The 26,752-nt window shown below is 47.8% G+C and overlaps 1 protein-coding gene across 1 annotated transcript in view; it reads left to right on the top strand.

Annotated features, from left to right (window-relative positions):
* Positions 1–26,752, top strand: part of FANCA (FA complementation group A) — a 674,778-nt gene that overhangs the window by 285,736 nt on the left and 362,290 nt on the right. Inside the window, exon 25 of the mRNA XM_078671408.1 lies at positions 19,699–19,798. Within this exon, the coding sequence (XP_078527534.1) occupies positions 19,699–19,798 (100 nt within the window). The remainder of the gene's footprint in view (positions 1–19,698; positions 19,799–26,752) is intronic.

Below are 26,752 nucleotides of genomic sequence, written 5' to 3'. Positions count from 1 at the left end.
AAGCTCCACTCTGAAGCTCCACTCTGAAGCTCCACTCTGAAGCTCCACTCTGAAGCTCCACTCTGAAGCTCCACTCTGCACTCTGAAGCTCCACTCTGAAGCTGCACTCTGAAGCTCCACTCTGAAGCTCCACTCTGAAGCTCCACTCTGAAGCTCCACTCTGAAGCTCCACTCTGCACTCTGAAGCTCCACTCTGAATCTGCACTCTGAAGCTCCACTCTGCACTCTGAAGCTCCACTCTGAATCTGCACTCTGAAGCTCCACTCTGCACTCTGAAGCTCCACTCTGAATCTGCACTCTGAAGCTCCACTCTGCACTCTGAAGCTCCACTCTGAATCTGCACTCTGAAGCTCCACTCTGCACTCTGAAGCTCCACTCTGAATCTGCACTCTGAAGCTCCACTCTGCACTCTGAAGCTCCACTCTGAAGCTCCACTCTGCACTCTGAAGCTCCACTCTGAAGCTCCACTCTGAAGCTCCACTCTGAAGCTCCACTCTGAAGCTCCACTCTGAAGCTCCACTCTGCACTCTGAAGCTCCACTCTGAAGCTCCACTCTGAAGCTCCACTCTGCACTCTGAAGCTCCACTCTGAAGCTCCACTCTGCACTCTGAAGCTCCACTCTGAAGCTCCACTCTGCACTCTGAAGCTCCACTCTGAAGCTCCACTCTGAAGCTCCACTCTGAAGCTCCACTCTGAAGCTCCACTCTGCACTCTGAAGCTCCACTCTGAAGCTCCACTCTGCACTCTGAAGCTCCACTCTGAAGCTCCACTCTGCACTCTGAAGCTCCACTGAAGCTACACACCGCGCAGGGCAGCTCTGGATGCTGATGCGAGAGGCCAGCTGGGAGGCGCGCTGCTCGTCTTCCTGCTCGTGCTGACTCGGAGAGAAAACTTGTTTTCATTGGGAGAGCGGCCTTCAAAGACCCGGTCACTGCGCCTCTCCGAGTGTTTAGCTTGGGATAAAATGGGCGCAGTGTTGTGGTGATGACAGTAGAGCAAGGGAGGTGCCGGCAATGCCGGACCAGACTCGGGGGCGTTCCCGGCGTCGCGTGACGTCGGCAAAAGGCAAAGAATGTCAGGAACGCCCCCGTGTCTGGTCCGGCATTGACGGACAGGCCCCTCGTCCAATGGCAAGGCTCCGTTTACGGAGCCAGCCAATCAATGACGAGGGCCGACCCAAAGCACCCTACAGTTCTCAACAGGATTTCGCCTGCGCGAAAAGCTGCGCAGAGCGCAGCTTTCGCTAGGCAAAACCTAAAAAGGAGGAAGCAGAACCAGTGCCTCTACTGCGGTAAGAGCGGACACTTCGTTAGGGAGTGCCCGGTGAAACCGAGTCGTCCACGGAACAAACGGCCTTTCGCCTTGCCCGTCGAGAAAGGAAACCAGGCGGGAAACGAAGCAACCCAGTAGACAAGGGGGTCCGTCCTCTGGGTTTTTCTTCCTGCACTACAGAGATCCCTGCAGTCTTCGATGGCAACCATCACATAGGCATGGAAGTGACCTTGCGGAACCAAACCGGCGCCTCTTGGAAGGTCATCGCGATGCTTGATTCCGGAGCCACCGGCAACTTTATCGACACAATCTATTCGCAATCTCTGGGAATGAGGACGACACCCAAGAAACAACCAGAAACGGTTAAAGCCGTCGACGGTACTGATCTGACCTCTGGACTTATCAGGAATCAGACTGAAGCCTTGACGATGTGCTTCACAAACAATCATGCCGAATCCATCAGCTTCGACGTCATTGACGCACCACTGTTTAAGGTCATCCTGGGGCTGCCATGGCTGGTACAACACAATCCCCGAGTCGATTGGGTTTCACGGGTAATCAGTCTGGATTCCGAACACTGTTGTAGTACCTGCTACGAAGAGGACAACATGCATGGTATCCGGTCCATACAAGCTCGGTCATTATCAGGACAAGGCATGGGGTTGGTGTCTCAAGCCGAAGTACCAGAAGACTATCAGGACCTGGCAGACGTTTTCGACAAAAAAGGAGCCAACACTCTACCACCGCATCGTTCCTTCGATTGTCGGATTGATCTGATACCCGGCTCTACCTTGCCCTGTAGCAGGATCTATTCCCTTACTGAAAAGGAGAACGTCCATCTACGTTCCTATCTGGATGAGTACTTGGAAAATGGGTTCATCCGCCATTCCAGGTCCCCGGTGTCATCTCCCCTTTTCTTTGTATCGAAGAAGGAAGGGGACCTGAGGACCTGCATCGACTTTAGGGCGATGAACACCATCACGGTGAAAAACCGATACCCGCTTCCGCTCATCTCCAACCTCCTGGACCAAGTCAAGAACGCCTCGGTTTACACGAAACTGGATCTGCGGGGTGCTTACCATCTAGTCAGGGTCCGGAAGGGAGACGAATGGAAGAACGCCTTTCGGACCAAGTTCGGCCTCTTCGAGTACCAAGTCATGCCTTTCGGACTCTGCAATGCCCCCGCCGCGTTCCAGTACTTCATTGATGAGGTCTTGAGGGAGTTCCTCGACGTCTTCTGTATCGTGTACATTGACGATATTTTGATCTTCTCCCAGACCATCACCGAGCACGTACAACACGTGCGTTCGGTTCTGCGACAACTAGGAAAAAACAGACTATACGTGAAACTGGAGAAAAGCGTGTTCCACGTTACCTCCGTGGAGTTCCTGGGTCATATCATCACACCCGCCGGCATACAGATGGACAAAAAGAAAGTGGAGGCCATTCTTCTTTGGCCCACGCCGGACTCCGTGAAAGGGGTGCAACGGTTCTTGGGGTTTGCCAACTACTACCGCCGTTTTATTACTGGATTCTCCGGGATGGTGGCACCTATCTCGCGCTTATTGCGCAAAGGACTGCGTTTTTGTTGGGACCGGAAAGCAGACGAAGCGTTCCAGGAACTGAAGAGGCGGTTTACCACAGCACCGGTGCTGATACATCCGGATGCCGAACAGCCTTTCGTGGTTGAAGCAGACGCCTCGAAAGACGCCTTGGGAGGCGTGTTGTCACAAAGGGACGTCAACACCGGACTGCTGCATCCGGTGGCCTTTTATTCCAAAAAACTGCAGCCGGCAGAAAAGAACTACACGGTATCTGACAGGGAGCTCCTGGCCATCAAGACGGCGTTCGAGGAATGGCGTCATTACCTGAAGGATGCTAAGCATACGGTCACCATCTACACGGACCACAGAAACCTGCAGTTCTTACGCTCGGCACGCGCCCTGACCGCCCGACAGCTAAGATGGACCCTGTTCTTTAATGAATACAACTTCACCATCACCTACCGACCCGGAAAGGACAACGCCAAGGCGGATGCCCTCTCAAGATTAGACGAGGCCGAGGACGCCACCGACGACACGGAACCAGTTCCCGTCATCTCGGATGACCACTTTCAGGGAGTAGTGGCCTCCACGGACTTCATGACCCAGTTACGAAAAGACACGGACGGAATTGATCCAGCCGCTCTAGTGCAGGAACACAAAGGCGTGGTACGAGAAAACGGATTCCTAGTCAAAGGAAACAGGCTGTACCTGCCAAGGGAACCCTGTCAACAACAAGCGATCCGGATGTGTCATGACCATGCCATCGCTGGCCATCCGGGATACCACAAAACGCTTGACCTGATACAACGACAGTTCTGGTGGCCGACTATAGAAAACGACACAAGAAACCATGTCTCCCGTTGTACCATATGCCTGCTAGGCAAGAACAGATCAGAGCCCCCAGTGGGCCAACTCCGTCCCATCCCGGTGCCGCCCTTCCCATGGCACACTATATCTATGGATTTCGTGGTGGAGCTACCGCTGACCAAAACCGGCCATACCACAGTACTGACCGTGGTGGACCACCTCACCAAGATGGCTCATTTCGTACCTCTGCCCAAAATACCCACGGCGGCGGAACTGGCATTGGTGTTCGTACACAACGTGGTTCGCCTCCATGGTGTCCCTGAGGTGGTGATAACGGACCGGGGGTCGCAGTTCGTTTCCCGATTCTGGAAGGCAGTGTGCAAACTCATGGAGATGGAATTCCGTCTATCTTCTGCCTACCATCCCCAGACAGACGGGCAGGCGGAACGAACCAACCACACCATGGAACAATACCTGCGCTGTTTGTTGCTCTCTGTCGAGAGGGAATGGTCTGATGTACTATGGATGGCTGAGTACGCCTACAACAACAGCAAACACTCCGCCATAGGGATGTCCCCCTTTTTCTGTCTTCAAGGGAAACACCCACGCACCTCGGCGTGGGAAGTTCCAGCGGAGAGTCCATTACCCACGGTTCGGGCTTATCACAAGACTCTGTGTCAACTCTGGCAACTGGCCAGATTCGAGCTAGCCAAAGCAAAGGACACCTACAAGTCACACGCTGACGCTCACAGGCAGCCGGAACCAGAGTACCGCACCGGCGACAAGGTGTGGCTCTCCATCCGTCATCTCAACGTGCATGGTCCCAAGAAGCTGCTGCCTCGGTTTGTGGGTCCTTTCGACATTGAGAAGGTGATCAATCCAGTGGCCATGAGACTGTCGCTCCCGGCCCACATGAAGATGCACCCGGCTTTCCATGTCTCTCTTTTGCGTGCGGTCCATCCCGGCTGCTCCGTCCCCTCTCCTCCTTCTCCGGTGGTGGTGGAGGACCATGTGGAATACGAGGTCAGGGCCATTCTGGGTTCCCGTCGTACCAAGGGGCGGTTGTTCTACCTCATAGACTGGAAGGGTTACGGTCCTGAGGAACGGTCCTGGGAACCCCGATCCCATGTACGTCATGCCCCTGTTCTGGTCCGTGCTTTCCATCTGAGCCACCCTCTGAGCCCCCGCCCTGCTTCCCTTCTCTGACTCCCCGGGGGTTCTGTTTTGAGGGGGGGGGTACTGTCGTGTGGCGGCTTTCCGCAGTCCCGGGCGCCGCAGGATGCATGCAGAGAGCGGGATACTCACTTCCGGCCGGAGGTAGAGTCCCGTTCTAGTCCTCACCACAGACATTGGGATACTCACTTCCGGCCGGAGGAGAGTCCCGTTCTAGTCCTCCCCGCATCTTGCACTTCCGGGCCACACGTTTAAAAGTGCGTGTGGCCGCCGGATCGGTGCTTCTGATTCCTCCGGACAGACGCGCTTGAGCCCAGCTGACGACGAGGGTTCTTTAGGTCACGGTAACGCTGCCATTCCTCACGCGTTACGTGACTGCTTGTTCCTGTTCCTGTCAGCCGCGCGGGAGCGCTGCTGATACGTGTCCTGAAGCAGCTGCTTCTGGCACGCTGCTATTTACAAGCCTCAGTTCCTTTGTTTGCAGTAGCGCAGGAGCGCTATTGCGGGTTTCTCTTCATAGTGCAGGCGTACTTCCACATTTTGTTTTTCTGTTGTTTTGCCCAAGGCGCAGGAGCGCTTCCTTATACTTCGGACCTTGCTTGGCAGTGGCGCAGGTGGGCTCCAGCTTGGCTCCTACACGCAGGTTGCGTGGGAGCATTGTACATTTGGGCCGCGCTACAGCGCTTACCCTGGAGTTCTTGTCAGTACCTGCTGTGCAGCGCAGAAGCGCTTTCCTTCAAGTTCCTTTTGGTTCCTTGGTGGTCCAAGCGCAGAAGCGCCTCCTTCTTCATATCCTTTTCCACGGACGTGAGGCTCCTAGACGACACAGCATTGGCCTGTTCTAGAAGACAACCCGAACGACCCTGGTGGTGAGTGTCAGAAACAGGGGCTCCTGTCTGCATGTATCTTGTGGGGTGGTTGACAGCACGAGCGTAATCCCTAGCTCTAATCTGGTGTTCCTTGTTCCCTCAGCTGTGCCAAGACCCATCCCACGTCCCTACCACCAAAGCCACTTCCTTTGGCCCCCATCCCTGGTTCCACCTCATCCTTGTCGGGCGTTATTCCCCGCGGGGTTTTGTTGGGGCCAGGGGCGGTGGCTACTGTCGTCTCTGCGGGATCACCTCACAAGCCCAGGTGAGTCTTGTGGGGTACTTGACACGCCATCACCCACACTTTCTGCCCAGGTTGAAATTCGACCAGAGTGGTATTCTGGTCGTACCATCTTTTCATTTCTTCCTGGCTTGCTTCCAGGTTCGCCTGAGCGAGCTTCCTGAAGCGTTGTGTCTGGTTGCGGATGGCCAGCACATAGCGGAACACATCCTGTGGGGTTTTCCCACAGGACTTTTCCCAACCCTCCTTCACCAGTGAGAGAGGTCCTCTAACAGGGTGACCATACAGGTGTTCAAAGGGACTGAACCCTAAGGACTTCTGAGGCACTTCCCTGTAGGCAAACAACAGGCATGGTAACAAGACGTCCCACTTCCGTCTCATGGGCTCCGCTAGGCCCATAATCATACCTTTTAGGGTCCGTTTAAACCTTTCAACCAACCCATTTCCTTGAGGGTGGTAAGGAGTGGTGAACTTATAAGTTACCCCACACTCCTCCCCCAGAGACTTCATGTACTTAGAGATGAAGTTGGTACCCCGGTCGGAGACCACCTCTCTGGGGAACCCCACACGGGAAAAGATCCCCATCAATGCACGGCCCACCACGGGTGCTGTGATTGTCCTGAGAGGGACTGCTTCCGGGTACCGGGTGGCATGGTCCACCAAGACCAGGATGAACCTGTTGCCTAAGGCTGTCTTGGTGTCCAGGGGCCCTACTATGTCTATGCCCACCCGCTCGAAAGGGGTGCTCACTACTGGGAAGGGTTGAAGGGGTGCCTTCAACTTCATTCCAGTCTTGCCACTGGCTTGACAGGTTTGGCAAGATCTGCAAAAGGAACCAACGTGCTTCCTCATCTGGGGCCAGTGGAAGTGGGTGACAAGCCGGTTCAGGGTCTTGTCTTGCCCCAGATGTCCTGCAAGAGGCACGTCATGAGCCAGACCCATTAGGAAGCTCCTGAAGCGCTCGGGTACCACCAGCACACGGGCTGCACCGGGCTCAGCAAACTTAGGCTCGCTATATAGTAGGTCATCTTTCCAGTAGATAAAGTGATCTCTGGCTGCTCCACCTGCTGCCTGATCTACAGCCTGTTGCCGCAAACCATCGAGGGAAGGGCATTCCTTCTGCGCCTGGCAGACTCCTCCCTGGAGGGACCACCTTCTTGCTGCCAATGGGTCAGCTCAGGTAGGTCTCCCAGTTTGGCCACCTGTTCCCCCATAGGTTCCAGGGCATCCCCCTCAGGTTCTGCTCCTTCCTGGACCGTGGGAACTGCTGGTGCGGGTTTCCCGCGCCCCTTGCCTCTTCCTCTCCTGGCAGGTCTCTGGGCCACTTTTTCAGGCTCCAGTTCTGCTGAATCACCCCTACTGGCTGCCATAGCAAGCGTGGTCACACAGATCCACGCAGGCAAACCCAACATCTCCAAATGAGTTCTGTGTTCTACATCCTTCTATGGAGAACTCTCCAGGTCGTTACCTAACAGACAGTCTACAGGCAAGGCATCACTGACAACTACTTCCAAAAGACCAGAGACTCCCCCCATTCAAAGGGAACACGCACCAGCTTGCAGAGGCGCACTGAGCTGTCAGCTGCCACTACAGGGCGGAGTACATCAGGGATGATTTGCTCTTCAGACACCCACTGACACCTCACGGATGTCACGCTGGCTCCTGTGTCTCTCAGAGCCTCAACCTCCTTCCCATTGATGGTCACCTTCTGCCCATACTTCTTAGTGTTAGAGGGCAGTAAGGTTTTCTGGACCATCTCTTGTTCTCCTAGAGAGACAAGGGTCGTAACTGCTAGCTCCCCCCAGTCACTAGAAACCAAATCCCCTCCCAAAGCTACACTAGCTAACGCTGGGGCGGGAGCACCAGTGGGTGCTAGCTTCTTCTTGGGACATTTTGGAGCAATGTGGCCCACCTCATTGCAGTGATAGCAGGTAGGGGGACCTTGGTTATCTCTTCTGTCTCTAATGTCCCGCCTGCCCTTAGGGGGCCATGGCTGTGTAGGTTTGGTGGGTTGGGATTCCTTTCCCTGGGAACTATTTTGGGGCCCTTGTGAGAACTCCTTTTGGTTACCCTTGTCCCCCCCACTCTTCTGCTGGGGACCCTGCCCACCTTTGGCTGTGGTACCCACAATTCCTCTGAGGACCCTGGTACTGGTCCAGCGGTCCGCCTCCTTAGCAAGCTCAATGGGGTTTGTCAGCTTGCTGTCTAAAAGATGCTGGCGCAGCTCTGGAACACAGAGTCTACTCAAGTGCTCCCAACTGATTAAATGCAACAAACCCTTAAAATCAGTGACTTTACTGCCCTTCATCCAACCTTCCAGTGCACGTGAGTACTGATTCACACATTCCATCCAAGTCTCAGACTCTCTTCTTGGAGTTTCTAAACTGCAGTCTATACTGCTCTGGGGTAAGGCCATACCTGAGACATAAGGCCTCCTTCATATTGGGGTATGTCATGGCACCTGCCATCTCTAAGGGCTCTAGAGCACTCCTCCCAGAAGCCTCAAAATGTTTCCACAGGCCCGCCCCCCAATGCTGATCAGGCACACCATTCATTTCAATGCAATTTCATACGAAGTGAACCAGGCATAAATATCCTCACTCCTATGGTAATTCTGTACCAGGTCTTTGGGAATATATACTTTACCCCCCTACACTGGCTGTGCGCTGCCACCATTTGAACTGGCATCCACCTCCTTGGCTTTAAGATCCAGTTCTCTCATGCTCAACTCATGAGCCAAAAGCAATTTCTTCTCTTCTAAGGCACGGGCATTGTTGCTCTCCTCCGCTGCCTTTTCTACTTCTAATGGCTTCATTTTCATTTTCATGACTTCCAAGTCATATTCTCCCACTCTCTGATTTTCTTGTAACTCTTCTGGGTGAGGCCCCTGCTGGAATGGTTGCTGCCAGCTCCTGCACCTACTCTGCCCACTGGCAGATCTGTGACTTGAAAAGCATTCCCTGCATCCACATCATCATTTCCCTCTTGTGCCTCCCAATGGGCCTTCAAGACTTTTTGCAGCTCCTCCTTCCTGTAGCTGCTCTTTATGGGGCACTCAAACTGGATGCAGAATTGCTGAAGCTGTGTAACTTTGTAAGAATACATATCCTCAATGCAAAACTCTAATTCTGCTTCCTTACTGGGTGCCTTCCCATTCAAAGACATGATGTTTTTAGAAGAGTTACTCAAAAATAGAATCAAAAATCAAAAACCAGTAGTATGTGGTGGCGTAGTGGTCTGCACTCACTAGTGATGTACACCGATTACTGTGGGTCTAGTACAAATACAAGTTCAATCCGCACCGCTGACCACCAATGTTAGAACTGGGGGTCTCTAGTTGGCAGGGATATGTACCACTGTCCAAATAGGGACCCTTGCTTCTAGTCAGGATAAGGAGGAAATCCTCTGAGATAACCCCTGCTCACCCTCTAGGTAGCTTGGCACGAGTAGTCTAGGCTAACCAGAGGCAATGTGTAAAGTATTTGTACCAACACTCACAGTAACACAATAAAAACACCACAAACTGACTCCACAACAGTTTAGAAAAATAAAGGTATTTAATCTAAACTACACAAGGCCAAAACGACAAAAATCCAACATACACAGTTCAAGAATATGGTTTCAAAAAGAGTTCTTAAGGTTTGCGATAGAATTCTCTACGTTGCGATAGAATTCTCTACAGATGCGTGAAAAGTTCACAGTTGCGTCACGTTTACTCACAGTACCTTTTAGTTGCAACAAAGTTCCAAAAGCAGAAGCTGGTGCGGTGGAAAGCAAGCGGCGCGTTGCTCCTGAGACCCTGGGGAGGTGATGCGACAACCCCGCTGCAGCAGTGGACGTGTTGCGACAAATCCGGTCTGTGTTGGGAGGAAGGCCACTTGTATGGATTCCGGTGCGTAGGTTCTGTAGGAAGTTTGTTCTCGCAAAGGCACGATGCGACGATCTCGTAGGGGCTGCGACGATCTCCGGGGCGACGATGCGCGGTCCAGCGGTGATCCTCTCTCTCGCAGCTCCTCGATGCGATGGCTCTGCGACGATGCTCGCAGCGACGTGATGCGGTCCGCAAGCAAGCGGGGCGGCGATCTCACCCAGCGATGACAGGCTCTGCGACGACACTCGCAGCGATGTTCGACTTTCCCGCACCGATCTGGTGCGTCCCGCAAACGAAGGATGCGACGGCTCTGGCAGCGGCATCAGGCGCTGCGACGATCTCGGCCTTCCTAGCGGCGGGAAACTTCTCGCACTGTCGGGGATGCGCTCCGCAAGCGAGCGATGCGACACTTTTCAATTGCAAAAGTCTCTCAAGCTTAGTTTCAAGCTTCCCAGCACAGGTACAACTTCCAGAGACCCCACAACTGGATCAAGCACTCTAGGAAGGACAGCACTCTCTCAGCAGAGTTCAGGGAAGCTGGGGGTGAAGCCCTTTTGTTCCTGGGACTTTAGAACAGGGAGCCAGCTCTTCTCAGGCCCTTGGAGATTCCTTCAAGACAGGGGACACAGCACACTAGCAAAGTCCTTCCCCTCTCCTTGGCAGCAAAGCAACAGCAGGTCAGCCCAGCAGAGCAACAGCAGGACAGTCTTCCTTCTTCAGTTTCAGCTTTCTCCTTGACAGAGGTTCCTTCTTGATTCCAGGATGATCTAATTTTCTGTTGTCAGGGGTCCTTTACTTATACCCCTAAAAGTCTTTGTTCTCTTTGTGCATGTGGGCCCTGAGCCCGGTCTGAACCAGTTCTGGGTGTCTCCTGAGTGCTTTGTTTTGCTGGCTTCTTCTTTCCTTTCAGAGTGAGGGGCAGGGTCGTCAGCCGCCCAGGAGGAGGTGGAGCCAGCATTGTGGAAGGCAGGCACAGCCCTATTCAGGCCCAGGTGCTAACTCCTCCCACCACTCCAGTTGCAAATGCAGTCATTGAGCCTAGAGCTGACTCAGCCAGCCTCCTGGGGAATCCCCAGCCCCTGTCACTCTCAAACCAGACAGTCAATCCACAAAAAGACCAAGGCACACAGAAGGGTCAGACTAGAGAACAGCAACTTTCTAAAAGTGCTGTTCTAAAACACAGGATTTAAAAACAACCTTTCCTAAAAGATGTGTTAATAAATTCTGAGTTCAGGGATACTAGATACTTATGTCCTATCTTGTTCCTATGAGAAGAAATGCTGTTAACCACTGTAGCCAGCATCCTCCATGTTAATCTATGGAGCAAGATAGCCTTACAATAGTGAAAACGAAAATTGCTGCCATTCACTATCAGAGCATGTTACCTGCACTAGTACATGCTCTACCTTTTACATACACTGCACCCTGCCCAGGGGGGTACCTTGGGCCTTCCATAGGGGTGACTGATGAGCACAAAAATGGAAGGGTTAGGCCTGGTCAGTGGTGACACTGACCAGGAGAACATGGCAGTTTCTAAACTGCACACAGGCACTGTAGTGTCAGGCCTGAGACATCATTTTAGGGCTACTCCTGTGGGTGGCACAATCAGTGCTGCAGGCCCATTAGTAGCATTTGTCATCACCAGCCCTGGCACACCCAGTGCACTTTACTAGGGACTTCATGGTGATACAAATATGCCAAATATGTATATCCAATCATGAATAACACTTTACATAGGGAGCACTTACACTCTGGCACTGATCAGCAGTGGTAGAGTGTCCAAAGCATCTAAACCAGCAAAAACGAAAGCCAGCACAGCATCAAAAATACAGGAGGTAGAGGCAAAAAGATAGGGGAAAACCACGCCAAAGATGCCAGGTCTAACAATAATCATTATAATTAAAACCAACACTGAAACCCTCCGAAAAGGCTGCTATTTTCATTTAATCAAGCCAGTTACACAACTACAAACTAATTGTGGAATATTCCACTAACATTATCTTTTCTTTTGAATTGAAAAAATTATTAGCTTTTGTCTCCCCCCCACTGAAATTGTTAAACACTATGGGGCCGATTAGGATGGCGGACGGACTTGCGTCCGTCCGCCACCCCAGAGGTGGAGGGACCGTCCGCAGGGGCAGCGGCGGTCCCTCCGTGCAAATTAGGATGTGACCGCCACCCTGGCGGTCACATCCTGTATGTTTTAACATTGCGGCGGGTGCTGCTTGAAGCAGCACCCGCCGCAATGTTAAAACTGCATGTGTTACATTTACATGCACAAAGCGGCAGGCACCGCGCGGTGCCTGCCGCTTTGAGCATGTAAATGTTGGGGGGTACCATAGGTACCCCCCATGTGCACCCCCCACCCCCCGACACCCTGGGGGCCCGCAACGGGCCCCCAAAAGCCAAAGTCCACATGCTTTTCCACGGCGGAAAAGCATGTGTTTGTGCAATTCCTAATTTGGCTGACGGTGTCTTGCAGACACTGTCACCAAATTGCCCTCCTCACACCGCGGATCAGCGGCGGACGGACCTGCCGTCCGCCGCTGGTCCAACCGCACTCCCGCCGCCATCCTGATCTGGCGGTGGGTCTTCTATGTCACTGTGGCGGATAATCCGCATACTCCGGGCCGGCGGTGGCTTCCGCCGGCCCGGAGTATGAGGATTATCCGCAATCATAATGAGGCCTTATGTGTTTTGGACTTAGCTGCACTGCATATTTCTGTGCCAGCAGTGCAGTTACAGACCAGGCACCGACTTACCAATGCCACTAATGCACAGCAATTTACAAGCTGGATGCCTGCTCTGCTGAAGCCACAGACTTTAGTCACGCCTGCCTGGTCCACTGAAACTACCTACCTACATATTCATCAGTCCTTGTCTTTCCCTCATGTTTGTTTGACTAGGAAATCCAATCTAGGGTTTCAGATTTGTTTTCTTACTGGTGAATCCAAGTTCTTCTATCCCTTTTATCCAAAGCAGAATGGCAGGAATTCATGTCCTTTTATTACATCAAACTACTTCCAGGTCATCAATTAACATTACTGTATAAGGGGGCCATTTTAGGTAATTTGACGCATTGCCAGTTTCACTTTTAGCTTGTTCCTTGTTCTGTAAGACACTATCTGATAGAGACTTCTAGCTGCAGATTCCTTACCTCTGAATTTCCCAGGCTTCAGACTAGATCCAGAAACGTTTTGCTTGAACAGTAACCCCGTGCGCCGTGGGGTGGCTCCATCTGGCTCCATTGTGACTTCGCAGTCACCTGTATAGGTGCCACCCAGTTGTGCGGCATCAGTCATTTTCTTTCCGCACCAGTTAGCTCTGGTCTCTTTTTGGCAGATTTTTTTTTTACATTTGGTTGGGAGAGTTTTTTTGTGTGTCAAGAGACATCCTCTAGATGAGTAGGTTTCAAGGCATGTGGCTCCTGTCACCGTGCCATGTTGGTAACCGACCCCATCTGGTCCATTTGTGGTGTCTTGAGTGCGATCATGACTCGCAACGTGCTTGGACTGTTGGTCCATGGCAACGAAGGCCTTGTAGGAGCGATCCATGAAGCTCCTTGTGTCTCTGTAGTTGACATCCAGCTGCTACTCCTCTGAGGTCCCGTTCAAAGAAAACAAGGTCCCAGGTCAACTCCAGGAGCCCAAAGTCCTCTTCGTCTCACTCTAGATCCTCAAGACACTTAGGGAAGAGGCATAAGAAGAAGTCCAAATGGACTTCGACTTTGCCTCGTCTGTCGTCCGGTGAAAAGTTAAGGAGCATCAATGCTCTAGGCACGAGTCAACTGAATCATTGCTGGGTTAGACTCTGCGCCTCCCCCCATTTCCGGGAGCCGGAGCGACCCCCGCTCAGGTGAAATAATTCTATACGGTGCTTATTTGAGCAGGCGGACCTCTGGTACGCATTTGGGCCTTGCGTGGTCAGGAGAGGCCCCACCAGGTTCCACGCTGGCGGCTCCAGCCTCGGCGCTGGTGTGGTCTCAAGGATCCGATTCCAGGTCTGCGCTGCTTATGCTAACGCAAACTTCCCCGGCACCGGCCCCGAGTTGATGCTTCCAGCGCCAGCCCCATTCTGATACCAGACGACTCTGAGTTGGATCGATGCCACTGATGGAGCCCAAATGCTGTGTTTTCCCTGTGCCAGTGCTCTTTCTCTCAATACAGCAGTCTGTGCTGTCGTCAAAAATTTTTCTGTTGCTGCAAATTGATTTTCAGCATTTGTGTACAAATGAGATTTTTATGCTAAAGGAACTGTCCCACCTTCATTGAACGTGTTGTAAGTGTACCCTGATAACCCGGGGCCGACCCGTATTACCATGTTACTGAAGTTTGCTCGTGTCTGCAAGTGTTTTAAAGCTATCATGTCAGCCTGAACTGAACGTAAAATATCTGTATGTTGTTGAGTCCACTTGTTTGCAGTAAAATCTGGTCTGATTAAGTTGTAGAAAGGTTTGACTCTTTCTGCGTAGTCTCGAATGTATGTGCTGCCGAAATTTAGAAATCCTAAAATGGGTGGTAAACCCTTCAGATTCTTTGGAGGCTAGATTAGAGCACATTTTTCTAAAACAAATCACAGCCAGGCTTTTGCCTTCACTTAAAACTCATATCTTAGAAATAGGATGCTGAGAATGGGCAATTTTTGATATTTTGAAGTTTAAATTGCAGCCCACATTGGCAAAACCAACAATTATTGCCTGTTCATTTAGAAGAGGTTTTAGGCATGGGAGAATCGACCCTGGGGAATTGGAACTGGCATGACGAGCTTGGAGTGGCCAGTGGACTGGACACATCTCCAGATACTGGTATGCTGTCTCCGCCTAGTGTGGCTATGGAGGAGGGGGTGTGGTAAGGAGGGCAGCGGAGGTCCTAAACCTACAGTTACCCTTGGTGCTGGTCAAGACTAATCTCTTGACCAAACTGCTTCAACCAGGGGCTTCCTTATCAGAACCCCTTTTTGCCCTTTATTGTAGCACAGACAGATGTCCTTCTAGGCACGTGGTTCAAGCCTAGGACAGGGGCTCCTGTGAACAGGACATTAACACAATGCCATCGCCCTGCAAAGTGTGATCCAAGTTTCTTCAGCCAACACCTTACCGCTAAGAGTTTTGTTGTTCAAGCTTTAACATCCCAAGGCATGTTCCCTTCTGCTCCTCCGGATTGGGAATGCAAGAGTCTAGACACACTTGGGGAGAAGAGGTTTTCTCCACCAGCATTGCACTGCAGTGGGTGAACACCACATGCTTATTGAGCCGTTTCTCGCACACCTAATGGTATACAGTTGCGTAAGGGCTGCCACAGGTCCCGGAAGATGCCCATCCCATGCTCTCCCAGGAGGTGAAAAATGGGAGATATGCAGCAAAGTTCACCATTAGGTGTGGCTTGCATACGACTGACTCGCTGGGTAGAGCAGTTTTGTCGACGATGGCCTTACGGTGCCATTCTCGGTTGAGAACATCTGACTTCATGGGTGATATCCAGGCTGCAAGTAATCTCGTACTATGGCCAGATCTGGGGGCCTTTCAATTACACATTGTGGCCAGTCTACTTTTCGTGGCAATAGGAGTTATCAACATCGTTAGCCTTATCCCAGCCACCGTCCTGCACAGACTCCCCAAGTTGTGTGAGGATGTGGACGCGTACAGTCTGACCTCGTGGGAATGTAAGCCAGAAGCCAAATACCACCCAGCCCATGGCAGCTGCAGCCTCCTAGCGTTACTCGTTTGATTCTGCAAGACCAGGCCACTCAATTGAAGGGAGTATTCAACATCATCTCCTGCGCTGGAGGTCCATAACATCGGACCAATGAGTCTGGCAGATCATGCAGGATGTCTATTCTCTTCCCTTTCTTTCTTTTCCTCCTCCTTAACTGCCAACTCGAGAACCGCTGGTGGAGGATCATCTGTCATTACACCAAGAGGAATTAAAGCTCTCCTGGCTAAGAGAGCTACAGAAAACTTTCCAATTTTAAGTAGGCAGTGGCTGTTACTCCTGCTACTTTTTTTTCTTCTTTATTGAGATCATCAGTTAACAAACACATTGATAGTGCTTGACCATATTTAACATCTCAAATCGATTGAAGCCATTCAATATTTAACAAAAAACTAAATTCCAGCAATAAAACAGGGTACAGGAGTGTTAAACAAAAATGACGATGACTCGTAAAATGGATCACATTAAATACAGCTGGTTGCACATAGTGCACATTGCATCAAGAACTGTCCATGTGATACATTTCTCAATATCCACTAATAAGCCACTGCGTGTTAGTATCTTCAGAACTCATATTCCAGCTATCCATACCTACTAGAGCGTTTTAGTCTACGTCCAGAGGGTCTATCGATAAATAATTTTTCAAAGGTTGCCAGATGCCTCGTGGGCGTGAAGTCGGTGGAAGCAGGGTAGCCTATATGTCCCTCATTTTGTCGCAATGTACCATGTCACGAAGCCGGGCCCTAACAGTCGTTGTTTGTGTTCTGCTCCAATGTAAAGAGATCTGGCGCTTTGCAATGAGCAGAGCTATTGCTGTGAACCTTCTAATGATCTTTTTTAAAGGTTGGACGTATCCACACAGAGCTGCCACTGGTGCATGTTGTATAGTTTGTTCCACCATAAGAGATAAATGGTAAAAAATCTCTCTCCAGTATGCTGAACTGGTGCGCAGTGCCATGCCAGATGTGAAAAAACAGGATCTGGAGCTGAGCATCGAGCACACGTACGAGAGGTGCTCGGATCGATTTTGGACAGTGATTTGGGGGTTATATAAGCACAGTCTATGTATTTAACCCCTTCCGTGCTCGTGACGGAACCACTCCGTCAGGAGCCACGGACGCGCTGTGCTGGTGACGGAGTGGTTCCGTCACGGCGCGGCCACCCCGCCCACGCTGCAGGAATTCCGCAGGAATTCCACGCCCGCGCGGCAGTTTTAATGAGCGGGCGGGGCCGTGACGGAACCACTCCGTCACAAGCACAGCGCGTCCGTGGCTCGTGACGGAGTGGTTCCGTCACGAGCATGGCGGCGCCGCGCAGCCCTCCCTCCCCCCAGCGCCGCGGCGGAATTACAAAGGGTTAAAATGCAATAGTTTGTGCCGATGGTTATTGGAAATATAACATGTTTGCGCACAGCAATAATGCCATATATTGTCTGTTATTGACATATCAAGGTCTCGTTCCCAGGCAGTCCGCGCCTTGGTGCCAATCATGGAGAGAAGAGATAATGAAAGATGGTACAGGCGTGAAACCAAATGGGTTCCATCCGGTGACATTACAGCAAGTGCCCAGAGAGGGGGGAATCTGCTGGCACCGATGCAGCATCTGAGATTGCCCCAATCAGAGATCCACGCCCCCTATTTAGAAGGAATCTGTCCATATAAGGAGCATCTCCGGTTGTAATAAGTTCTGCTGTGGTGCATGGACAGTCTGGAATTCAATGCTAAGTAACGTACGTTTGGTAAGGGCTTCAGTAGTAGGGGGTAACCATGGGTTATCTGCAGGTAGTATATTCGCCGAATAACTCCCGCTAATTTCTTACGAAAAAGAACAAAGGTCTACAGCTTTACAAAAAAGAACAAAAGTATACAGCCTGTTCTGGACCTTCAATCGCTTCCTCAAAAAGGAGAAATTCAAGATGCCCATGTTAGTGCAGTACTTGTCTACCCTAGACCAGGAAGACTGGTTGATAGCGTTCGACTTGCAGGATCCACATCCTGCAGTTCAAGTTGGCCACAAGCACTCTCAGTTCACCGGGCTACCTTTTGGCCTTACTTTGCCCCTCGTGTGTTGACCAAGGTAATGGCGGTGGTTGCAGTCTTTTGAAACTGAAGGGGGCTCCCTGGCCTTCCTATCTAGCCTTATTAGGGTTCAAGGACCCCATCCTAAGGGGCCAAAGCCAATTAAAAAGGGGAGTGGAGTGAGGCTCCCCTCCTCGAGCCTTACCCACCAAACACAACGTTGGAGGTTGCGAAAAGAGCCCCAGGATCCCTGCGGTGCTAGCCGTCTCCCTGTATTCTACCCGCCTGGATATTTATGCTGCTCCCTCTAGGTGGGTGCAGTAAGTGTTCTGTTTCCCTGCCCACGTCAGTGAGGGCACGTAAACAGAACACAAGTCTGCTCCCAGCTTGCTGGCAGGTGCATTTTTAAAGCTCCTGCTTGCTGGGAGGAGAATTAGTATTTGCTTCTGTTTGGCTGGAGATTTGAAAATTCTCCAGCCAGATTGGAGCAAACCCGTTTCCAGTAGTGCTGGCAGGGAAATTAGTGTGTCCCGGGGCTGTACTCCCTGGTGCACAGTAAGTGAACCATCCCCAGATGATCGGGTTCCCGGGCCCATTAAAGGCTCAGGAAGGGGGACCGGGCTGCCCACCTCTCATTTAATCAGACTGGCTACCCTGTGGATGGGGTTACCAGGGCTTTTTTAAGGCTCTGGAGGGAGGCCGAGCAGCATCCGCTCCCCTTAGTAAATTCATTGGACCTTGGGAATGAGGTACCCGGGGCAGAAAACGGCTCAGGGAGGGGGCCATACACCCACCTCCCCTTCATCGATGCATTGTACCCCAGGGGTGGGACCCGGGTCGAAACAGCTCAGAGAGGGGACAGCATGCCCACCCCTTAAATATAGCCAGCCCGGGTGATGGGGGTTTAAGGAACCCTTTATGGGTTGAGGAGGGTGGCCCTACAGACGTGACCACCACTGGATACATATACATATATATATTTATTCCAAATGAAAGCACCCACACTTGGATAACCTCAAACGTTTGTGCAACAATCTTTATTTTTGCCAGGAAGCCTCGTTCCATAACCTCCGTGTACACCGCCAATCTGCCATCATACTCCCTTACGCGTTTCTGGCACCCATTAGTCCTTGTTCACAGGGGATGGCTTCTATGAACGGGCGGCTTGCAGCGTGAATTGGAGCAGGAAGGTAAGTCCCGCCTCATGGGCGTGTAAGCATAATGCTTCTGGTACTTGGAGTCTCCACTTTGTAATTCTCCAGTAGAGTTTAGGACCAGCGGCAGCAGTCACGGGATCAAGGACGGGATCGTCCGAAACGCGTAATGGCGGCATTGGCTGAATAAAGAATACCTGCACTAAATTAGTGGGTCCACTCTCGTCTGTTCGTGTGGCAGAGAGAAGTGAAGGCGAGTTTGGAGTGATATATATATATGATGAAGTGAACAAGGCGGACTTGTCCGCCGAAACGCGTCTGATCGTATGTATTGGTGAATAAAAACCTTTGATTTGACCCACGGAGTCGGTGCCTGTTCTTCTGAAGCCTAAGTCAGGATTGGGAATATATATATATATATATATATATATATATATATATTATATATATATATATATATATATATATATATATATATATATTTTTTTTTTTTTTCAACAACGTTTGTTCCGCGGAAAAGACGTGAAATGAGCCGCAATTTTATTTTCTATCACAGCACAGATTTAACCAACGCGTTTCGGTAGCTCCGTCTACCTTGCTAAATATATATATTTATTTATTTATTTTAGTGAACCATACATATGTAACACTTGCTTACATCTTATCTTTAACCCAAGAGGCATTTGCAGAAGTAAATATGGAAGCATGATAAAATGGAAGCATGTTAAATGAAAAACATTTGGTGCAGTATAAAAGACAGATCGGTTGTGAGTCTGCTTGAATGTGTATCCGCATGGACCAGCAGGTTATGCATTTATTTGAAAGGTCGGTTTTTGGTAACTACAGACTTATTCTGACATACTGATGTATAATGTTTACTGCATGTCTTTGCTGCAGATACTTCTCAGTGCCCTTGATATTCACCTGTGCATGATACAAGAACATATCCTTGTAATCTTCACAGCAATTTAACATTATAGCACTATAGCTCAATGTATTTACTGATCCTTAACTTAATTTCTCTTTTTGGCTCCACAGTCAGGGTCTCTGGCCAGCTTTATTTGTAAAGATGCTTTGCGGCCATCGACGGGTCCTGACAGCTATTCTGCTGAGGTACATGCAGCTGGTCCATCAACAGGTGAGTGATTTGAACACAGCATAGATTCATGCAAAGGAAAATGTTGTTAATACCCTGTGTACCACGTGGCTAGAGGCCTTCGCCCTTTTAACTGAAGGGGTTCCATTTGCAGTAGAGCATGAGGTATTTACTGTACGCTGTAATGTTACTGTTACCAGTACACAAATTGAGCAGCACTCTCAAATTTGGATCAGAATTTCATATATGGGCAATTTGATGGTGGAAATAGCATGGAAAATGCCCCTGATGATTTTCGGTCCCCCCCGGACCATGCTCACGGGTTGAATATCACAGTCGTCTTTTTATGTTTATATCCATTTTACATATTTTTCTATTTCTTGACTCCTTCCTATAAATGGGAGCTGTCGTTTTCTTTTTACTGTGCTCATGGTGCACTGTGTGATGAAACAAATTAATAAGTCAAATAAATGAGGTGATAAAGTACAAAATAGTGTGTGACCTTACAGATAAAGTGTGGCGAATGCACCCGCAATTAAAAATATGCAGCATTTTTTTGTGCCATGTCAACTGATCATAAAACAATTATATTTCTTGAACTTTATTCGGTTTTAAACCACAATATTTCACTCTTATGTCCATCCACAATTCATTTGTATTCATTGAGGTTTACCACCTTTGGTTTTGGTGCATAATTATTCAAATGCAGGGCATGGCAGTCCTTTTGCGGATTAGCCCCAGCTATGGATGCTGGTTCTTGTGGTGGCAGAGAAACATCCAATGGCTTTGCTAGTTAACATTTCACTATTTCAAGGTCATGAATGTGCCCTATTTTTAACATTACAGGTTGGTTCAAGGATATAGTCATCAGGTTGTTTTTAACCATATGTCATACCTTCGGGCACTTTAACTTTTATCTGTCTGATCGCAGATCATAATTTCCTACAAGTACATTTACTCAGAATTATCTCGAAATTATGCTGATTTTGCTGGGTTTTACAGCATTATGTCCATCTTCAATGCTGGTTGGTGGCCTTCCACAGGTCTCTGATGGGTTGTTTTTGCAAATCACAGTAATTCCATATATAACATTTCTTGATTTGGTCTATTGCATAAAACTTCAATTGGTACCAGTCAATTTGATGATACTGCTCCATATGTTTGGCCACTTGCGTTACTTCTATCTTTGTTACTTGTGGCTCTCACATGTTCCAGGATTCGCTTACAAAGTTCGCAAATTGTGCTCCCAATAAATTTCAATCCACACTGACATTCTATTACGTAAATTACGTATTTGCTTTAGGATGTAATATTTTGCTTGATTTTCAATATTTGTTTCTTTGCTTGTGGTGAAGTCTTGTGTATTGATTCCCATTCTACAGGCTTTGCATTGTTTGCATTTCCAGAATCCTAGGCGTGTCATCTAGTTTGTGCTAGTTGATTTATTTGACTGTGCACTAGTTTGTTTTTAACGTTTTTTGCTCTCCTGAACGTGATGTTTGGGTGATTGCCAACGATATTGGTGATTGTTGGGTCTAATTTGAGTGGACCCCATTGTTTTCTCTGTACGTGAAGTACCTGATTAGCTTCTGCAGAGAATGTTATCAGACTGATCAGATAAGTTTCTTTCTTTCTTCCTTTCAAGATTTGTGATCTGTTCATTATTTTAATCTTGACCAATCCTATGTTGATTACATGTCTCGGCTATTTTCTAGTTAGAAAATGTTTTTTGTTTTCTGTACCGTGCCTTTCCAGTTCTTTTTCCTGAGCACAATCTCTTATTATACCGAGGAATTCCCCATTTTGGTTGCTCTATTTTAAACTGTGTTGGTGGAAATTATCAGCATGTAGCACTGAGTTAGTCATGGTTATCTTTCGATGTAAGGTTTTTGAACCATGTTTTCATCTATATTGATCTCTTTGTCTAAGAATACTACTCTTATCTCACTGATTTTATACGTGAATGTAAGATTCGCAGTGTTATTGAGAATGGTGTAATATTTTTCAAATGTGTGATTAGGTGTGTGGGCAAATGAGTGGCTGTGTGAGTCAGTGTGTGTGTGTGTGTGTGTGTGTGTGTGTGAGCGGCTCTGTGGATGAGTTAGTGGGTATGTGAGTTGTATTGGTGTCTGAGTGGGTGTATGTGAGGTTGTGTGGGTGTGTGAATGCTTCTGTGGATGATGTCATCAGCGATGTCACTGACCATGTCATGAGTGATGTAATATGTGAGGACATAAGCAGGGCATTGCAGGGGGTACGTTATAGTTAGCTCAAGTAACTAGAACTGCTGAATTTCTATGGTTTTGTGCGTGTAAAATCTAAGCCTAACTATACCATCCTTGTAACCTTTGTTTTTTAATGAATTTCTAAGTTTTTTTAAATTCCATTTCCTACCTATAAAGTTCCTGTAACCTTTGGTTTTTCAGTAAAAATATATACATATTTGTGTGTGTGTGTTTTTACACAGTGGCGGTCACCACTGTCTAATTCTATTTAGGACAGAGTTTACTCATAGGAAGAGCAATTTTTTTGTTTTGCAAATAACTTTAACGCTATTTGACAAATCGTCACAAAACTTTCGAAAAAACCCAAAAGTTCACCCACCTTAGATCGTGCCTGAAAGTTTCAGGGTGATCTGTAAAGTAAGGCCTACGAAAAAGTGGGGTTCCCAAAATGCTTTTTCTCCAGGGGATTTTAGGCAACACTGCAGCCAAAACTGCTGAACAGAATCACACCAAGTTTTACTTTGGTATTGATGATATCACTGATTATCTCAAATTATATAATAGATGACATCATCCACCATACTATTGTCAAATATTCTACCTATCAGTACAGCATTTGAAATATGTAAATAAATACTAAATTGGATAATCATATGTGCTTGTATAAAATAATTAGATTGTAGTCCCATTTCCTCTGGAACACAAGCCTCTTTAGGTGCCCAGCCCCTACTATTCACACCCTTCACCCAGACCAAAAATCTTCATGCACAGCCCACTCCCTCCAGACACCCAAACTGCATTAGAAGTTCAAACTCCTGCGATGTCCAGCCTTCTCCCTGGCCCGAGGTCTATACTGGGAGCCCACTCCCTCCAGGCATCCAAGTACTATTAGGTGGCCAAGCCCCTACTACCCCTAGCCTTCGTCCTCTGCACAGCTCTTCATAGAGACCCCACTACTTACACACACTCAAACTCTGTTAGGTGGAAGAGGCTCTACTGTGCACAGCCTTTGTTCTCTTGACAACTCGTCTCGGAGAACCCACGCCCTCTAAACATGTAAGCCCTTTTAGAAGGTCAAGCACTGTGCAAAAGCTTTCAATCATAAGCAATACAGAAGCTGTAGAAATTTTCCTCTTGCTATAGCTCAATAAATATTTTTTAGTGTAAGAAGCAGATACCAAACTGTCAAACTCCTTGACTGATGCCATCAGTTGTGTCATCAATAATGTCACTGAACATGTCATGAATGATGTAATATCGTAAGCAGTGCAAAGAGGAGGTAAAAGTTATAGTTGCGCATTAAAGTATAACTGACTATGAATAGCAGTAGTATTATTGATATTTATTCGGTTAATAATAAAACGATAAAAGTACATCATTTATTATTATCATCATACATAATATTGCCATATTAAATGTATAATAATCAGTAAATTTTTAAAGACGGAGAATCCTATTCACAACAATATCTTCCATAATAAAAACAATCCGTGAAAGGGTCGAAATTAGTTACTACACATTATGTACATAATAAAACCAATGGCAATACAAAATCTATCTAGGAGTCACCAGAGAATGTAACATTTAACCAGTAAAGGAGAAGAGCTGCATTCTTATAACTCATTTCAGGGTCCAACCGACTCCTACGGGGTAAAACATAAATTCTGAAAGGTAAATTATTACTTATCACACATGAACCAAGCTTTGAAATGCACCGCCAAAGAAGTTTTTTTTCTCAATCTCCACCGTATGTGTGGTTGACAAAGTTCTATATGCGAGAATTATTTTTCAAAATAAGAGACGCTGAATCCGTAAATGCCAAAAAAGTTCAATGTTCCTTTAATAATCCTTTAAGGTACCAGCCAACGCGTTTCGTTCCGTCAAGCGGAACTTCTTCAGGGCTGTGAGACAAAAAAATAAAACATACAAAAACCCTTGTGAATACTTCTAGATAACCCACACGTGAAATAATAAACAGACAACATTAAATATCTAGAAAGACATTAAAAACCTCATTTACACTTAAAATTGCAGCATTCTTAGCATATACTGATTCAACAATTTCTTGGATCATTTGTATGTGCTGCAAACTCAACTTGGATAAAAGTCCTCACTGTATAATCACCAATATTACACAGTGAAACTAAGACTGAAGACAAAAGATTCCTTCACTAGGTCATGTATTAAAAAGTAAATCCACACGGATTCCTCCATTTCATTTTCAAATATTGGCAACAGCGTCATCATTGTTATGATCATTCACAAATAACTGTAATCAATACTTTGCACCATTCAATTACATTGTCAGCCAAAACTCATTGGTTATCAAACTGAAAATGTTATATTGTTATTATTACAACCATATAGTTTCTCCATCAGGTTTTTTTTTAGATATGCGGTCACATTGTACCCTTCTCATATTTCTCCCCACCCTATCAGCGGGGCAGTATCCCGGGTACAAACTCTCTTAGTGAGTAACCCTTGATCCCAACCACCATTGAAGCCAGCCATGGCCATATGAAAAAGTCAGCAGCAAATCCCTACGAGTTCAGATCTTAATGCCACACAACAGGACACACAGAAAAGTCATGTAACAAGGCATATAGTCTTCCTACCGCAATAAATGTTGAGATGGGATGTTATTATATTCTCCCAATATCGATCAATAATAAACGGAGTGTGTCCAAAAACAACTATACGCTTAGTCCGTTTCCTCCGTATATGTCCTTCTTCCTTTCAAATAGGCTATTTTGCGCCAGTTCTTTCAAAGTAATTGGTAGCGATGTAGTATATACCTAGAAATCATGTAAGAATGTTGTAAGACATAGTCCATGAAATGCATCCTTCGGATCTCACCTCCTCCTTCAATAGCACATTTTAAATAAGAAAACGGTTTTGCATCCCCATCGCAATTTCAGGTATGTACCGAAAATAAATTCCATTCCATACCTTATATTTTAAGCTGATGTGTTTTTCTATTTCTCCATCATGATTTCCGATGTAATTAATTCTTCTTATTCCTCATCTGGCACTAGCCTACAGAAAATGTATAGATATTGCACAATATAACCTGATTCTAATACGATCTCTGATTAGTCTCAAAACTGTCATGCATTACTTCCCAAGAGCGAAATAATAACATTCGCTTTTGGGTATTGTTATTATAGGTCACATACCTTGAAAATCATAGCGTGCACGTCCTGCACCGTTATGATAGTCTGACTTCAGAATCCTCAGTCGACTTTTAATATCAAGTTATTTAAAGGCAGTCACCTAGGAAAAACACGATATGGGTATAGATGGTCATATATTATGATTGACCGGTTACTCACAAGGGAAACGTCTAATGTTGCATTTACTTTCTAAAATTCCCCATTCTTTCGAGCTTTAGTGATTAAGCCAAAAATATTTAAGCCAAAAGTAATAACCGCCAATTCCGACCCTGTCGACCTCAATGGTTCAGCGGGACGTACATGAACCCCACTTCCTCCATGGCGCCAGAGCACGGCACGATTATGTGAAGTACCCACAGCGCGGTATTCCATACCGCAAGGGACCCCCAACCAAAGTGCATGCTTTTATCAAAACGGTCCGCTATGTTTTTCAGATTGTTAACATGCCGAAAATCATTTTATTCGCATGTCCCAGACGAAATGGGGGAGTGTGAGTCTTACCTATCAGGGTCGGAGTAGAGGACCCCTAGTTGGCGTCTCCTGCATTCGCGCGCCAATTCCTTTCCGGTAAAGTTTTCTCAGGCCCCGTCCTGTTGGTAGATTTAAAGAGATCCAATCCCAGGTCACGTTTGGTTACTTATCACACCAGGGCATGCTCTTGCATCTAAGACGCCATGAGTGTAGAAAATATTTTGATAGAGCAAAAATCAGCCATGCAGTTGTACCACTTCTGAAAATCCTAATGGTGGGTCTTCTTTGTCTTACAGACAGAATGCGACAAATTGGAACTAACCAAGATCTCCTATTCACAGCATAACTGGGATAAAGGAATAGAAAATGCTCCTCAGTTTTAGGGCTATCTGGACAGAATGGACATAGGGCCGAGATGTTTTGGCCATTCCATCTACAGCGAAAGACGTTAAGTGGTAAAATGCTGCATATAATTTGTAGGTATAAGGATTTCGCTTGCGGGGGTTCAATCTCATTCAGGAACTCCTCACAATGTGGGATATCTTTGAAATTCCCAAACCTGCCAGTTAAATCCCCCATAGTGTTCGGGTTCATCGATTGGGCACCTATATATTGCCAATATCTCTGTTTAAAAGACATCAAAGTATTTTTCTTAATGCAGTGAGGATTGGTCTTTAGCTCACTCGTGCCAGTGTTAAATAGCCAGTTTTTAACATGTTGTAACTAGATGATATTCCCTTTAGTGTCCAATGCTATTAGTTCTAGAAATGATTCTGTCGTGGGGAGTGGTGTATTGTTATTCCAGACACGTGTCCGGTAGGCTAGAGGTTCTGAACACTGCCACGTGTGCTAGGTTACAGAGACCGAGGTCCAGCCACATAGGGGTTAAGGGCTCACTGCGTGGTAAGCCCAGAATTGATCTCTTAAAGATATTGTCTGTTTTCTCTATTGGCTCTCTTCTGGTAACCCCAGATCTCAGCCCTGTATAAAGTGGCACTTACTCCCTTTGCCAGATAGATATGAATAGCAGGGGTAACTGGTAACTGCATTTCAGCTTCTTAAACAGGGCAGAGCTAACATGCTGAACAGTAAGCTGGGAATTGGAAATATGTGAGGACCATGCCATT

Source organism: Lissotriton helveticus, chromosome 12 (genome assembly GCF_964261635.1).
Source record: "Lissotriton helveticus chromosome 12, aLisHel1.1, whole genome shotgun sequence".
Lineage (NCBI taxonomy): Eukaryota > Metazoa > Chordata > Amphibia > Caudata > Salamandridae > Lissotriton > Lissotriton helveticus.
The sequence above is the reverse complement of the archived record's forward strand: the minus strand, read 5'-3'. Positions and strand labels throughout refer to the sequence as shown.